This window comes from Strix uralensis, chromosome 17 (genome assembly GCF_047716275.1).
Source record: "Strix uralensis isolate ZFMK-TIS-50842 chromosome 17, bStrUra1, whole genome shotgun sequence".
Classification (NCBI taxonomy): Eukaryota; Metazoa; Chordata; class Aves; order Strigiformes; family Strigidae; genus Strix; species Strix uralensis.
Window position 1 is genome coordinate 15,434,933 of NC_133988.1, and position 16,832 is coordinate 15,451,764.

Genomic DNA, 16,832 nt, shown 5'->3' on the forward strand with positions numbered 1-16,832 from the left:
TTCTCAATCAGGGCTCTATCAGTGACTCACAGCACTTGGGCTCATTGTGCACAGCTGCGAACTCTCATTTCAGACCCCAAATACTCAGTAGTGCAAGTCACTTGGTTATCACTTCTGCAGTCAAAATGGGATGGGAACCAGTAAATAGCCATTTAAATTCTAGTATATGTTGGTTTTATTAACAGCCACAGGTTCAATGCCAGGCTTGTCATGGCTTGTCTTCCTCTACTGGGAAATGATAGGACCTATCTGACTTCAAAAACATGGGGTCATACCTTATTTAATACTTCAGGGTATATAGTCTAAATTCCTGGCTTTTTAGAGAACTTCTTATTGACAAAGTTGATAAACTTTTGCCTCCTACAGCATTGATGATGCAACAGCCCTAATTCAAGAATATCAAGAGAAATGCGGAAATCCTGCGCTGGCAGACATACCATCATCTGATCTTCTGGAGGTAAAACAAACCATTTTTGTATCTCATGCAATATTTTCTCCTTTTTTTTTTCTAAACTAAGACTTTGACTCAACTTTTAGCAAAAATACTTCTTAGCCAGTTTATTCTAGTAATATATTGTATATAACAAAAGATCCCTTTATTTATTCAAATAATTCATTTTACTTGAGCCAAATCTGTGCCATGCTAAGCCTTATGCTTTCAAGTACTTTCACAGGTCTTAGATCATACACCATTTCCTGAAGCCCTATTAATATTCTCTCACCTTCCAGATGTATCTGAACAGACCAGAAGAGACCTGTGTACTCGAACCGTCACCGAAAAGGTCTTGATTTACCCTTTTCTTTTCTCCCTCTACTGGCAAGATGGGGGCCATGCATTGAGAATGCTCGTACTGGTCAAGTGAGCATTAATCTAAAACCTCAGTGCTCTTACCAAAAGCTACCCTGAGCTTTCCACTTTTTTTTTAAACTGTTCTAGGCTGTTTCTTGTCCATACTCTATCCCCATTTAAACAGTTTAGATTTACAGCAGAACTTCCTGGTTTTGTTCAACAGCAATGTTCATATTCAGCACTTTGGTTTTAGGAAGGATTAAAATTTATTTCCTTTACTTCTATATTTCTCCATGTTTAAGTCTGCTAAGGATCACTCTAAGATTTAATTCACACAAACATAACCTTGCATAATTGTGATAAACTTTTTTAAAAAAACTGTAAGTGGTGTACTTCATGTAAAATACTTTGTAGACAAATTGTAATTTTAACTAGTGAGTACAAATAAACACTTACATAGCAATTTTGGCCTTGTATTCTATAAACCTTTTTTAATTATGAAGTTGCCAGTAAATTGATATTCCACTCAGTCACTGACCTTCCTTGAATGTGTGCTAAGGTTTTCTTTTCAACTTTGTTCTTTCTGTATGTCTGCAGGCAGGATAAAGCGAGAGGCATGGGCTTCACTGCATGAAATAGCAGTTAGCCAGAGGTTCCCGAGATACCAGGCTGAAATGCTTGGTCGTTTTCTAAGGTAAAGCAGGTTTATTTTGAATAGAAGTTGTTATTTAGCCAGCTTATGACACAGAAGGAAGGGTTTTAACTCCTCCCTTAAGGTCTATGAAACTTTACCTCAAACCTTCATGACAAATACCACGCAGCTTTTTGCACAGATGCTGCACTGGAGAAAGCCATAATACAAAGGCCAACATCTGCAAAGGAAACAGGCCACCATTTGAAATGTTCTCCTGTAGAAGGCAAAAGATAAAACTCTGGTTTTATTGGAAAGTTAACAGTCATGAGAAATGGGAGCTGTTAAAATACATTCATTTCCCTGCAGTCACAAGAACAGGAGAGCCAGAAGGTCCAGTCTTCCTGTCCAACCAGTGTTTTAGTCTTCAGTAGCAGTATCAGCATCGTTTGGAATTACATTACCTAAAACCTCTGTACATGGAGGAAAGTGCATATGCATGTAGTGTCAGATATAAGCCATAAATAAAGAAAAGCCTCTCTTCACTGTTTAAAGATTTAATGAGACCATCATTCATTAAAGCATTAGGGTAGTTGAAACTGCTTTGATTATAAGATTTTATACAGTGAAATTACTACTCTAAGTTATGAGTTAATTGCAATATTTTCAGAATTTATTTTATTATTTTACCTTAATTGGGAATGTTAAATTGAGAATATATCAACTGGATTCTGAACCAAATGTAACATGGCCCCACAGCACTCAGTCTTTTTGTTCAAGCCCTTTACAAGTATCCTTTAGAGCATCGGGCATTTTAAAAGCAACTATAACTGCTGCATTTTTTCCCAACAACATAAAGCTTAGTTTTTCTATGAAGTGAAGTTTATTACAACATTAAGGAACGGTATTTCAACAGTTACTTTAATGGAATATTTTACAAATCAATTCATACAGAAAAAAGCAAACACAATGTTTTAAAGTTATTACCAATAAGCTACATTGCTAAGCTGTTAGCGAGTAAGTGTAGCACTGTAAACTAGCAATCAAGTATTGTAGTAACTTGCAGTTCAGAATGAGATGGTAAAAATACCAGACAAGCAAAAACATTTTTAAGATTTTTTGTACTCAATTCTTTCTACTTTCACATCATCTCCAATTAGTTGATAGACATATGTAACTACTGTAGAAGCCTGGATATCCATCAGCACAAAGGAAGGAATGATGTTGCTGGAAAGAGAGGAAAAAGTTCATATTAATTGTGTATTAATAACCACTACCTAACAGAAATCACCCAGAGAAAAATGGGTATGAATTCTGTAAGCACAATACATCAGATCTGAAGCTTTAAGTATTTCAATCTCATCTGTTTCAGTCAAGGAGATTTAGCAAGTACTACCAACCCTTCCTCTCCCCAACATTTAGAATGTAAACATTAACTTTCATAATGAGCTTTGTAGTTCAGTTTTGTTAGAAAGAAGATCCCCACAGATACTTCCCATACTTCACTTACTTCTCTAAGGCATGATAGGCTCCTGTAGCTGATCCTGGATTGATATAGAACTTGTTTTCATGTTCAAATGCCTCGAATTTGTGTGTATGTCCTGAAATTAGGATGTCCACATCAAACTGCCTTTGTAGCAGTGCCAGGCTGGCCATATCACCCCAAGGAATAACCTGATGGCCATGAATCAGCCCAATTTTGAACTGTCCAACAGTTACAACTTTCTGTTCAGGATAATTCAGGTTCTAAAAATAAAAACCAAACAGATGTACAGATTTATATTTAAAAACAACTCTATGCAACACCAAGAAGAGAGGGGGAAAGCTTATGGAAATATTCAATATAATTGGCCCTACTGCTACCAAATAAGAGTTACAAAGCTGCTTTTTATGTGCACTGTGAAGAATGGGGTAGGATGAAGGAACTTCAAAGATCTGACAACAGCAGGTCCCGGTTGCTGGAGTCCTTAGACATGGCCAAGCACACAACTACTTTTATTCATACTGATGACAAATGAGAACTTACTGTGCAATTCACATTACTGATTGCCACCCCAAGTCTTTTGCCCAGTTAGCTTTTCATGTGCTCTCAGTACTACGTAACCCTGGTTTGCCCGCTTTTACTTGAATTACGAATAAGCCAAATGTTGCCTTTATGTAAAAGATGAACAAAAAAATGTCATTATCAAGAGAGGACACTACCTCATCAAAGTCCCCTCTGACAACATGAACATCCCCAGCCAGAGTCTTGAGGTAGTCATAAGTGTCCTTGGTGCAGAGGTTTCCTGTGCAGAGGATGTGTTGGATCTTTCCTGGAACCAGCAGCTTTTTGAATTTGGCTGGGAGGCTGTTGCATCGATGTGGAATGTGAAGATCTCCTAATACTAACACCAACTTATCAGGTGTCATGACAAGAAAGAAATATCGTTACAGATACTTATTTAGGCAAGATCATTAGGAAGCAGAAAGCATTGCAATGTTTTCTTCAGTTTCATAACTTTGCATTTTGATGTAATACCTACTAGAATAATGAAATGGTGATGGAATATTGCTACAAGGAAGGGCCCTTGTTCTCCCTCAGTAATGCAGAACATTATGCAGAGGGGGGCCTTACAAACAATAGTCTACAGAATTATTTATTTTGTTGCTGAAAGCCAGTGCAAGGTCTAACAACAGAAATGTGTTACTACTTGATGTATTTTACACAAATTTGGGAACTACCATAAACTATCCCACTTTTTTGGATGCTTAAGGAGCTAAAAAAATAATATAGGACATCTCTAGTACATGTTCTCGAGCACAGACCTGGCTAAACTGTGGCCACTTCCCTTTAAAACTCTTCATCCAATTTTCTTTCTATTTTAATTAACTTCTGTTTTCTTCCTTATCAAAAAAAAAAAAAAAGGCAGCAAATTTGCAACATGTGTTAATAGCTGACCAGAACAGGAAGCTTGTTCAGAGTCTGTATTGTAGGACCCCCTGAACAAGAGGGTAAGACTAATAGTTTAAAAACCAAAACCAAACCAAACCCCAGGGCACTGCAGAGAAGATAAACCAGACTACTGCACACAGTGATTCTACTACCAGTTCTATATAGTCAGAGTTTAAGTACGATAGATGCAAGGAGAATGCAAATTTAATGGGGGCTTCAAAATTAAGGATTCAGATGAAGTAAGACCATAGCTTAGTATCACAGGCTTTAAACCTGCAAATAAAGAAATAATCAATGCAAGCAACGCAGCAGTAAATTAATTATGCAAAAAGGGCATGAAGAGCTCTATGAAGCATGGGATGTTATGCCACTACACTGCAAAAACACTGGATCTGGAGACAGTCAGCTTGATAAATAGCTCCATATTAAAAAGAAAAAGGTTATCTTCCAACCATAATGCTTTATTAGTTACACAGTTCCTAAAATGACAGCCATCAGATGTGTTTGCAAAAGACACAGCCCAGACAGATGTATATAAAAGCAGTAGTAACTGTGCTAAGAAATCACCTTTTTTAAGATTTGCTTTTTAAATTTTTAGGCCATGCAGCTATCTTCATACTAGCAATCATCAAAAAAGGCAGAGGGAACTTGGGTGGGGTTTTTGTTTGGTTTGTTTTTTGTTTTTTTTTTTAGATTAAGAATGTCTCAGTGCCATCATCAAAGCCATGCACCTTTAGAGAACTGATGGTTGAAAGTATTGGTAAAGCAATACAAGAGTTTTGTAATCAGTGAGCTACCAATTTAAAACTAACCCAGGAGAGGAAAAAAAAAGACACGTATTTGATGGTCTTTCAAGAGCTCCCAGTGAAAAATACCCTTACTAGCATCAGCCTAGAGACGATATACTAGAATGCAAGTGAAAAATGGGTAACAAGTGATTTTGATTATTAAATTGGCAATAGATTTTCTTACTGACGCTTAAGGGACTTAGACATGCAATACCAGTTATGTATTGAACATTCAATAACATTATACTGCCACTAAAACATAACCCTGCCGAAGCCAGCAGGGTGTGTGCATTCAACAAAAAACATTTCCTTTACTGACAAACTGGCAGGCCCCATATTTTCCCCCAAATCACGTTTGAGCTCCCATTAATTAAAACAAAGCTTGGCAAGCTACAATAACAAAAACAAATTAAAAGCACTGAGGTGTGTTTAATATTCACAGGTATCTGCAACAAAAAATAGTGGCAAAGAATGTTACAACATCTGGCTTTTACTAGCAATTTAGGTGCAATCTTGAGCGTGGTTTGAAGAGCAGCCCCTAATTCATGTGTACCATCTGACATTCATATCATCTAGTAACATTAACAAGCCCTTACCACCGGTGTTAGCAACAGCTAAGAGGAGTAAACTTACTCTGTGCCCAGCCTTATTGGAATGAAGAAGTTGATTGCAGACAGGGGGGAATGAAAAACAGGGTGAAACATGATCAATGTTAAACAAAAGAAAGCAACAGAAAAGAAAATATAGCCAAATGAATAGGCAAATAATAATTAAATGAATTGTTGATGTTATGAAAGAAGCGTTAAAAAAAAAAAAAAAAATCGGCTCCTGCACGCAGCCCCTGGCAGCTCCCGCCGGTGACAGCCCCTCACAGCACGGCCTCCTTACCACCGGCGGGCCCTCAGCGGGGCTTCACCTCCTCTCAGCGCTCCCCTCCCGCCCCCCCATCTACCTCAGCTCGGCATTAGGCGGGTTTCTGGGCAGCGACTGACAGAAAACGTTCCCTGACCGCACGTCCAGCACGGCCGCCAGCGGGGCCCGCCCGCCGCACCGCGGGGGCTCCGCGCCCGGCGGGCCGCGGCTGGAGGAAGCGAGCCTTGGGGGGGAGGAGGCCCTCCCCCACGCCGCGGGGTGAGCCCCGGCGGGGAGACGGTCCCGGGGATGGGGGACGGGGCGCCCCCGGCGCTCACCATCCTGCTCGGCGCCGCGCTCCCTCAGCAGCCACTGCGGCTCCTCCCGGAAGCCAGGCCGGCGCCAACCACCCGCTACGGCACCTCCGAAGGGCCAACAGAGTCCGAAACGCGTTTCTCCGCAGCTACACCCCGCCCCGTGCCTACATCCGGGTCTCTGAGGAGCGCCGCGCCCCTCCCTGAGGGGTGTTTCCCGCCTTTTCCGTAGCCGTCGTGTGAGGCGAACGTCGCGGCGAAGGGAAGGGACTCTGCCGGAGGGCTATGAAGTGTGTCATTGCGGGGGCTCATCTCAGAGGTACCCGTGGCCCCAGGGGAAGCAGCAAGGCTGGGGCAGAAGGGTGTATGTGGGAGAAACAGGCAGCCCAGAGTGGGGCTGCCTTAGGGCAGTACAGCTCAGCAGGGCTGGCAGCCATGGGGGTGCCTGACAAGTATTGCCCTTGGTGGGCTTCCCTGTGGGAGCTTTTGGGCAATGAGAAGTGGGGCACGAAGCACTGGGAGCACTGGGAGCTGTGGCCAGGCCCACCACGGTCACAGCGGAGCTGAGGGGCTGCCTCTTCCTCATCCCCAGGACGACAAAGGTGTTTTTGTGGGGCAACATGCAGCCTCTGATAGTTGTTCAGATGAGAGAGCAGAGGGCTGGATTTGTGGTACTTTCAGGTTGAGAAGCCGTTGCTTAGCTGGGTGCCTTCCTGTGCACGCTGTTCTCCTACCAGAGACCCAACTAAACCTGTGCACGGCGTGTCATGTGAATTGGTGCTGTGCCAGTGCCAGGGTGGGCAGAGGGAAGTTTTGAGACCCACTGCTGATTTTTCCTATGTTTCTTACAGCTACATCTTTACAGATGTCCAGCTGCTTACTGCTTGCTTAAACCTGCTGCCATCTATAAAATGTAATTTCTAACTATAGTGGTTTGTCCAAGGAGATTTAATTAATTTGTGGTGACATCGGGTCATGCCAGTTGCTGCAAAGTGACAGATGACATTTGAGGTGCACCTTGTCAGAGGCAGCTTTCAGAAACATCAAGGTGTTTGTGCTACTAAAAAGGAAAGACCAATGTTTTCCACCCTGTCATTGAAACGTGTAGGAAATTATTAATGTTTCCTCTTAAATTATTCTGAAGAAAATGCAGCATATTTTTTTAACTTAGAATGCATATTGCACTGTTTTCTTTTCCTGCTAGTGTTTGGAAGAGCAATACATGCCATAGCACGTATCAGTGATGAATTTTGGTTTGACCCCATAGAAAAAGGTGTAAGTGACTTTGTTTTATTTTAATTTGAAAATCTTTATTGGAAGCATAGCATTTATATTGTTGGATATTGTGATGTCTTCCTACAGGTACCCTTCAGCCCGAGTTACATTCTCTCTCAGCTTCCTCCACTTTCAATATGGACAAGTGCCATATTTTCTGTAATTGTAATTATGCAGATTACATCATGGAAGATTCATTCCTGCTCTGCCCCTAATATTCTTCAGTTTTTTGTTAGCCAAGCTGAAGCTTGTCCAGGACATCCGGATTAATACCAAGGGTTTTATTTCTATTGTCATGGGTCAAAAGGTTTATGTTTCATACCACGTCAGAAACTGCCTCTAAACAACATGTTTTTGTACCAGTATGACTCAACAGGAAGAATGCATCCATTAATATGCCTCTGATTAATCAAATACCATTTCCAGCAAAATTACGGTTTTCTCTAGAGGTTTCTTAGTTAAAAGTGATCAACTCTCCCTAACTTGGTGAGAGGCTGGAAAATCAGAAGTGGAGATTATTTCTTTTTATACCTGAAGAATTATTGAGGTGCTAGTAGTGTCTTTGCTCATTTGTAGGTGTCACATGGATGGGTATACAGAAAGATTGTTTTAGAGTAACTCCAGTCCTTCAGACGCCTCAAACGCAAGCCGAGCTTTAAGTGTTTAGGTAACCTGCACTTCAGGGCCACTTAAATGTCCATGGATTGGATTTTTATGCCTGTATGATACCAATGATAGTGAAGGTGGTAAATTTGGACATGATTGTATGCATAATGCATCTGTATTTATTTTGAGACATACATTTAAAGGTTTTGTGGTTTAGGTGTGGTACTGAAGCAGAGAGATGGCTTTTTTGTTAAAGGTTCGATATGAAATAGTTTTGAGTTAATAAATTATTTTACTTATACTTTCAGCTTGCCTTAAGATCAGTGAATTCTTCAAGGTCAGCATATGCATATGTCTTCTTCTCATCTATGTTTTTTCAACATTACTGCTGGACAGCTGTGTCTCAACCATGTCAGAAGGAAAAACAGTTATCCCTCCCATGTAAATTGATAATTAAGGTACATTTTAATGGATTGTTATGCACAGCTTTGTAAGCAGCAAATTAGCCAAATTTCCAAATGAAATTGTAGGGGGAGGCTCATAGAGGCACGTGGATGGCTCTAAACTCAAGTGTTTCTGAGCAATTCTGCAAAAGAGAGCGTTAGTATTTAATTACATTTAGAAGTTGTACCTCCTGAGCTGTACCCTTCCCAAAATCTGAACCAGCTTAATCTTGGGGTGAAGGATTACCACGTTTCTGCCTCTGCAGTGTTTCTCCTGTAGCCTTTAAAACCAATATGAGCTGGGAGAGCTTTGGCCAGTTGTTTAGCAAACAGATCTGTTGACCACGTGTTGGAATAGTGGGTGAGGATGGTGAGGATCCGTATCGGCTGCCGCAGTGTCCGCTTAGAAAGCAGTTTGGGGAAGCCATAAAAGCAGAAGCTTGAGATAAACTGTACAAAACTAGGGAAATAATACTGCAAAATTGCTTGGTGAGTGACCTCTGCACTGATAATTTTTTTTTTTTTTTAACAGTCAGTTCTTCCTGTATTTAGATGTGTAAATGTGCTGGAAAGAAATGTAGAGAAATGCAGCATTTATACAAATATTAATGATCATCACATAACTTTCCAGCTCCTCTGCAAACATGGTACGTTATACATAAAGTGACTTTGCAGAAAGAGAAGTAGTTTAAAACAGCAGGGCAATGCAATATTTAGTGTAATTATTAACTGAATGTTATTGATGGAACATTATGCCAAACACTTTCAGCCTCCTCACATTGTAATTTATATTTATCACGTGCGTCACCTTGTTAAAATGAAGTTATAACAGGCTTTATCAGACGAACGTTCTTCAGTGCAGTAGTTAACGCATGCATGAATTGTTAGCCTGCTGCTCACAACATTTAGAGTTAGGCTGGAGTAAATTCTGAAAAAACACACGTGATGGAAAGGGAGAGAAATCCTGTTTTGGCAGGTGTTTGAACTAGAGGATTTACTGGGTCTTTCCACTTCTAATACAGTTCTTCACGGTAACAGGCCTGACATCCCCAGTCCCACAGAACACCAGGTACATTCATCGGCATTAGACTTTGCAAAACTCATGAAGAACCGTCATCTGTCAGCATAGCTTGCTGGGCTGGGTAATAGGCAGTGGTTTGTATTATTAAAAATCTAGCTTGTATTACTAAGAATGAGATAATACACTGAATTAGGTCTCAAGACAATTAAGCTCATGCTTATCTAGAAATACATGGAGATCTGTAGGGTTTGCCTTTTGTATTCCACCACCATTTATATTATTACACCTATCAAAGCCCTTTTTCCCCCTGCATTTGTTGCACTTGTTGCTGTTGACTATTTCTTGTGGATTCTTAAAAAACTCAGATGCTGGAGGGGCAGAACTAATAGGACAAAGGAAGTCTTAGGTGGCAAGTTAATTCAGTTTTCTATCTGTGGGTGAGTTATTTCCACATAGCTAGAGTGAGTTGCTTTGTTACTTTCTCTATGGAGATTTCCTAAAAGAACAATTAATACTGAAAAAAAACACCATTTAAAATTACAGACCAGCATTGATTTTTTTGTCCATATCCTTTATACTTAGGTGTTGTAAAAACATATAATCTGATGTTTCAAGAGTGTGATCCGTTGCAGGCTGTTTTTGCTAAGCACATGTGTCCAAACATACTTAAAGTCCACTCCAGGTAACGAATACAAAAAAATTTTTTCGGAAAAAAAAAATCATACAGGAGGCAATACTGCTCTCATAGTGATTAGCATATCAAAATCTGATTAGGGCACAGTGAAAAATGGCAAATTCTTAAATCCTGTATCCTAGTGCTTGATTTTTCACATCACAACTTAAGAAGTTTGGATCATTTTGCCCTTAATCCTACTCGGTCACCTTGAGAAATATGTAATGTATGATTTGAGTTCATACCTTTGAGCAACTTCCACCAGTGACAAATTTTAATTTAATTTTATAGGCAGAGAATCCAGTGGTAAAAGTACAATTTTCTTAAGCAATAAAAGCAGCCCTTTGGAGGAATCCATGCTTTGGCTTGTCATTGCAAGCAAAGGCAAAGAACAGACTCTGCTCTTCCTGACAGCATTTCTATTAAAAGTGTTTCTTGTGCCCAGGAGCTCTTGTCACAATAATCAACCATTAAAGGTGTATAAAGATATCTCTGCATAGGTACTATGTATTGTATTTATAAAAAGATTATGCAACTTTTAAGACTGCAAGCTTTTGAATAAAGAGTATAGGACACCCAGGTGTGCTCAAAGTTGTGACACATACATATAGAAAGGCAGCAGCCATATATATGTAAGATCAACTTGGCAGCATACACAAGCATTAAACAAATTTGCTTTCATAATTACCAGTTGTATTGGTAGATTTCTTATGTACCTATTGCATATAAATCAGTTTAAAAGATACAGCAGGGTTTAAGGGGTACACGTTTCAAAGGCAGTTTTTCCAACAGTATTGCCAAGTAACAATTTTAATTTCTAATGTGAGTAACAAATACTGGCTAGTAATAAATTACTAGCTAGTAATTTGTGGCAGGTAAAATTATTTTAATGTTGAATTAAATTTTATAGGCTGCTGGCTGATATAATGATTCACTTTCCAACCAGTCAAGAAGAAGTAACCTTATCAGTTTCTCCGATGAAAGTTTGTTTCAAGAGTTACACTGAAGAAGACACTGGTAAGGAAATTCGAAATACAAAACAATATTGGGACTTTAAAACAGGTGAACTAAAGGAATAACTATTGCAGTGTAAATGGAGAATGCATTTTATGGCTGAATGGGATTTTTAAGAGAGGGAATGTATAGAGATTTTAAGTCATACTGCCACCCTCTGGTTTTAGTATCTTTTAAGAAAGTATGTTTTTAATACCATTTTCCTGGTATCAGTGGCAGATACCAGACTGAGCAGCCAACTGAAATAAATTATGCCACTTGCTGTAGGCTTGAACAGAGGTAATTACTGTGCTGCAAGAGCAGAAGCATGGCAACAGACAGGAAAAAGGAGATAATTTTATGTTTTAAAAAGAATGATTTAAATCTGAACACCGTAATTATAGAATTGATATCATTACAGAGTATATTTTAGTATAAGGGCAATACAGCGTGTTAGCTGGCCTAACGCTGTTCTGCTGCGCTGCCATGTTCAGCTCTCCTCCATCTGAGATGGAGAACAATCTAGATTCCTGGGGTGTGACTCAAACTAATTTTAAAGATATAATTGTGTTTTTGAAGTATAGGTTCTTGTATATCATATAATAAAGGGATGCTTTTCATACTTGCTTCCGACCAAAGCTGAGGTTAATGACCTAGAGGAAGATGATCGCCTAGAGCGGCGGGGTGGGGATTGTGCCGAGAACAGGCTAAAGGGGTGCAGAGCAAGAAGGATTAAGTGGTGGAAACTGGCTGGAGTGAAGCAGGGAAGAAATTACTGAAAATAAAAAGACACTAAAAAGAGTACATTTTGAATGACAACTTTTGGTGGTTTAGAGCCATGCATTTACAAGGGTTATTGTAAGAAAGAAAGCGAAAAGAATAGTAGGTAAAAATTTAATGAGGTGCCAAAAGCCAAACAGGCAAGGAGCAAAAGGAGGAATTAGAAGCATTGTTCTTGTATAGCACGTGATGCAATACACTGCCTGCAGCAAATGTTCCGCATGCACTGAAACAAAACCTGGCCTTTGAAGGTATCATCTGGCCAGGGCTTGGGTTTTTCCACATTAGGTTTAATTTTCAAAGAAAGAAATGACATCTTCTGCCTAGGCTTGTTCTCATTTGCATGTGGGAGGCTCTGCCTGGCAGCAGCTGGCAGATGTGTTGCAATTATTTATTTCTGCAGTTTTAAGGCACTTTCCAAGAGTGTATTTGAACAGGTAATGGGGCCTTGTTGAAGGCTGAGAGAAAAAAAACCTCTTGAGCAGAGAAACGGAAGACTGGGCACAGCTTGTAATGGTTTGTTAGCAGCCTGGCTTCGGAAGAGAACTGGATAGGTGTGTAGTGCCTGAGCGGCGGTAGAATTTCTGAATGTCTCTGAGCCTTTTCTACTCTCACACCTACTGACAGCGATGGACTAATCTAATGAGAACAAGCAACAATCGGATACCTGAAACCAAAGAGCCAATTTCCTGTTGCCGCTTACGGATCAGGAAAAGATTGTAATTTGTAACAAAGAACCTAAGTCCACCTTCTTTGTCCTCTGATGATTGTCAGCAATTAATGATTAATCTGTTAAAGACATGTGGTGGTGTGGTCTTCCCATCTATGCAACAATAAGCAGCCAGTAATACTATTTGTGATGAACGCCTGTGGACAGAGCAGATTGGTGAGAACGACAGCAGGTGTCAGGTTTGATCACACAGTCGAACATAAAATGGATTCTGGGTTCTGTTAAAAGCCATTTAAATCTACATAATATACTGTAAATAAATCGAGGATTTAATTTTGAAATAAATTTAGATAAGCTAAACATCTACTACTGTTAGTCACTATAAAATAGAATTATTTGTTCCAATGATGCTGATGTAAAAACCTCATAGTTATAATCATACCTTTGTTGAGTTCAAACTTCGCTCCTTTGAGTCCTTGACTTTCTTGTTATTTTAAACAGATTTTTCAAGGACAATGCTTACTGAAATACAACTAAATCCAGATGAATTTGACTACTTTCAGGTTGGAGTAGATTCTGAAGTGACGTTTTGCCTTAAAGAATTAAGGGTAAAGTAAGAATTTGTCTTGAAACTTGCCTGACTTGACCAGGACAATGTGGAACGGCCCTGGGAAGTGTTCCACAGGCCTCCTGCCAGGCGGCAGCATCTCACCAGCTGCTTGAGGAGTAGCTTTAAAAATCAGGATCTTTGGGTCACTGTGGGGTCCCTCACAGGAGCCTTTGAAAGGCAAGAGAAGCATTTTTAAACCAACAAAACTGTGGTTTTGGTGCTGACACACTGTAGCTGCACTGCAGAAAGCATCGGGGCCTCCCAAGTTTTCCGTGCAGGAGTGTCTTTGGCAAAGCTCCAGGCAAGAAACGCATTCTAGAAGTGGGAGACTTTCACCCTCTTTGGGCCAGTAAACAACAGCTGGGATAAACTTACATTCTAATATTGATCTTCTGTTTTTAAAGCAGTGCTTAACCACCCCTCCCTTCTTTCCAGGGACTGCTAGTGTTCTCAGAAGCCACCAGTGCTCCTCTCTCTATCCATTTTGACATCTCTGGAAAGTACGTTTTGGAGCCTGTCTAGAACTACGGCAGTTACAACTCCGCGGTCGTTTTTTGACTGCAGGTTACTCAATGAATATTTAACTGGAACAGTGAAATAGATTTTCGTTTTGTACCAAAAGCTGCATTTCTGATCTGCAGTACAGGGTTAAGTAGTTTGTTATTATGCATCAAGTATTTAACAGGGGCACCAGCGTTCCTAAACTGGCTAATGAGCACCTGCAAGTTCCCTGGACACCTCAGGTTCTCAGTCTAATGCATGCAATTGTTTTATTTAGTGGTCTAAAGAAACTACTAATACATTTTCTATTTAAAATATAATTTTAACAGTTAAATATTTAAAACTATCACTTGACTAAGTATAATATTTGCTCATTGGGGCATTTAAACCTGTGACAGGAAGCTCTCATTCCTCAGCGGCAAGTATATTAGATTTTCAGCTTTTCAGGGGAGGCAATTTTAGTGTGTATAGAATTGTGTGGGCTGTATTTCCTCCTACAGTATGTGTAGTTACACATGGTTTTAGTCTCTGAATATTTGTGTCTAGACCAATTGCTTTCAGCATGGAAGACAGAGTACTGGAAGCCAGCTTTATTTTGGCAACCTTGTGTGAGGTTGGAGAGGAGATGGCTGCCCTGCGGCCCGCCTGCTTTTCACAGCAGCTGGAAAGGTAACGGTGAGGGAGGCAGACTGCCTTAGGAGGGTGAAAAAATGAAGTTTTAACATTTTCTGGTCAAGTCAGATTTAAGATGGAAAGGAAGTGATCTCCTTCTTGCAGGGGGTTGGTAAGTGTTGTACGGATCCGGGTCTTTGGGCAAAGGAAGAGTGTGAGTTGCGCCAGGGCAGGGTCAGACTGGCTCTTAGGAAGGATTTCTTTGCAGAAGGGGTTGTTGGGCGTTGGAATGGGCTGCCCAGGGCAGGGGGGGAGTCCCCATCCCTGGAGGGGTTGAAGAGTCGGGTTGACCCAGCGCTGAGGGATCTGGTGGAGTTGGGAACGGTCAGTGGGAGGTTAATGGTTGGACTGGAGGATCTTCAAGGGCTTTTCCAACCGAGATGATTCTGGGATTCTGTGACAGCTCAGGGTCATGCGCAGCAATAAAACTCAATGCAACAGAAGACTCGGTGCTTGCGTCCGCTTTCCTTTATCTGCACGGGGTTCTGTCGCAGTAGGAGGGGAAGGGAAGATACTTGTTGAGAAGCCATTCTAAAGCCATAATGCTTTTCATGAACAGAAAATGAAGACATTCTAACAAAACCACGTAAAAGCCAGTTACTAACCTGACCTGCTCTCTCCAATCCAGCTCAAAGACATGTCTGGGTAAACCTGAGAAAGCCCCCACGGGTAAAGAGAGCCACGCAGCAGCGCTTGGCTCCCAAAAGCCACAGCGGAGCGGCAACGCACCGAACACCGGGGCAGCAAAACCTGCGAGTCCTCTGGCGAAACAAGAGATTAAAAATAATCCCAGAGCCCCAAAGAGAGAGAAAGCGGGTGCAGACGGCACAGCCTCCACCGAGGGCCCCGCAGCGCTGGGGGGAGAGGCGACACAGTCTCGGTCTCAGCAGGTGAGGAGACTCCACCGTGTCCCCCGCACAGCCCCTCCGCTGGCGGGGTGCTGCATGCAGGATGAGGGCGGGGGGGGTTTCTGCACGTCAGGGCTCAGTCTTCCGCACGCAGCCTTTCAGCAGAAGCAGCTTTCAGAGCAGCACAGCTGACAAAAACCACCACTACGGCGTTTAAACCGTAATGCTGGAAATATTTGCAGATGGCAGGTGTGTTTTACTAGGGAAGGCTGTAGAGTGATCAAGATTTTTAAAGTGGAAAAAGCTGCAGGAATAATTAACACCCACATTCTATACCACATGCAGTTTCTCACTTCTATAAATATTGCATTTTCCAGTTTCACTCCTTATTTTTTGGAGCAGTTTCTTGTAAGGAGAAGGATGCCATCAGTCACACCTTCCACAGTTTAGCCACAGCTAGTGACACTGAAGAGGATTTTGGCGCTGCGCAGAGCTCCCAGGTTCTCTAGCGCCACGAAGCCTTCGAATCCCCGTAAAGCTCTCGGGGATCGCCCCAAGAGAGAAGGGCCTTTGACATGGTAATGGCGGAGCTGTTTCTAGTTTCAGAAAGATTAGTTGCAGTTCTGTAACAAGTTAGAACTCTGAGCTTGTGTGGTGACCTGCGTTTCACAAATCCCCATCCACAGCACCCGGGAAGGGGGAATCCTGCCTGGCTGGCACCTGGTTCCTTTTTTGCAAGAGATTTAAGGGCAAAACTTGACTCAGTACCAAGCACTTTACCCCTTCCTGCTCTGCCTGTACCAGTTCAGTGTTTATTCACTGCTCATGTTAACCACCAGCACCAGGGTGACTCTAACACTGTCAGCTGCTGCCATAACACAAGATAAATTTTGGTCACGATTGACCAGATTTTGTGTGTTATGGACATGCAGCTCTCCAGTACAGTCTCACCAGAGAATTCAAACTGTGGTACCGCTTCAGGCAAAGGAAGCTGCTGTTGTAAAGTTACAAGTGCTGGAATAACAAACCCATCCACTCTGCCACAGCCAAACACAGCACTGCTAGAGAAGAGCTGGTATTTTTACAGAAACAGTGTGGAACAAGTGTTTAACTGAGTAGCCAAAGTTGTCATAGAAATGCATTTAAAAAAATAAAAGTCACATTTGACAGCATGAGTTTCAGACGGGTGCTGTTCTCCTCTCTCCCCCTGCCTCTTCCACCCCAAGTCAGTGACAGCACGGTGTTGCCACACTCACACTGGAATAAAATACTGGAATTTCTAGTCTTTGGTCAATTAAAAGACCGTTATTCTGTCTGGCAACCTCTTAACAGGTGGGTTTTACCCTCAAACAGGGTTTGAGAACACACTGTGAAGGTCTGAACAAGGGGCTGGGGGGCTGTGACTCTCCACCACCACCAGTGCCAGCACTGCA

General features: G+C 41.4%; 3 protein-coding genes across 5 annotated transcripts in view; 2 read left to right on the top strand and 1 right to left on the bottom strand.

Moving 5' to 3' along the window:
* Nucleotides 1-2,142, top strand: part of KNTC1 (kinetochore associated 1) — a 43,833-nt gene extending 41,691 nt beyond the window's left edge. The window contains exons 63-66 of one of the 2 annotated variants that reach the window (XM_074887059.1): nucleotides 367-457; nucleotides 730-782; nucleotides 1,388-1,484; nucleotides 1,791-2,142. In XM_074887059.1, the coding sequence (XP_074743160.1) occupies nucleotides 367-457; nucleotides 730-782; nucleotides 1,388-1,424 (181 nt within the window). In that variant the 3' untranslated portion in view covers nucleotides 1,425-1,484; nucleotides 1,791-2,142. Of the gene's footprint in view, nucleotides 1-366; nucleotides 458-729; nucleotides 1,255-1,387; nucleotides 1,485-1,790 lie in introns of those variants that run through there. The other variant, XM_074887060.1, reaches the window with a different exon arrangement.
* A 178-nt stretch (nucleotides 2,143-2,320) lies between these two features.
* Nucleotides 2,321-6,451, bottom strand: VPS29 (VPS29 retromer complex component). Of its 2 annotated transcripts, none has more exons than XM_074887070.1 (4): nucleotides 6,332-6,451; nucleotides 3,624-3,815; nucleotides 2,932-3,167; nucleotides 2,321-2,648 (listed from the first exon to the last, which is right to left on the bottom strand). In XM_074887070.1, the coding sequence occupies exons 1-4, from the start codon at nucleotides 6,332-6,334 to the stop codon at nucleotides 2,531-2,533; spliced, it is 549 nt and encodes a 182-aa protein (XP_074743171.1). In that variant the 5' UTR covers nucleotides 6,335-6,451; the 3' UTR covers nucleotides 2,321-2,530. The 2 variants fall into 2 exon arrangements, with proteins under 2 accessions (XP_074743171.1, XP_074743170.1); XM_074887069.1 differs by lacking the exon at nucleotides 6,332-6,451 and adding an exon at nucleotides 4,227-5,431.
* Nucleotides 6,452-6,512: 61 nt separating this feature from the next.
* RAD9B (RAD9 checkpoint clamp component B) lies at nucleotides 6,513-15,919 on the top strand. The gene is made up of 11 exons (XM_074887071.1): nucleotides 6,513-6,626; nucleotides 7,512-7,582; nucleotides 8,497-8,646; nucleotides 9,164-9,278; nucleotides 10,235-10,334; nucleotides 11,236-11,342; nucleotides 13,270-13,376; nucleotides 13,814-13,878; nucleotides 14,426-14,548; nucleotides 15,180-15,497; nucleotides 15,533-15,919. Exons 1-11 carry the CDS (start codon nucleotides 6,593-6,595, stop codon nucleotides 15,621-15,623), a joined length of 1,281 nt encoding a protein of 426 aa, XP_074743172.1. The 5' UTR covers nucleotides 6,513-6,592; the 3' UTR covers nucleotides 15,624-15,919.
* The last annotated feature ends 913 nt before the right edge of the window (nucleotides 15,920-16,832 follow it).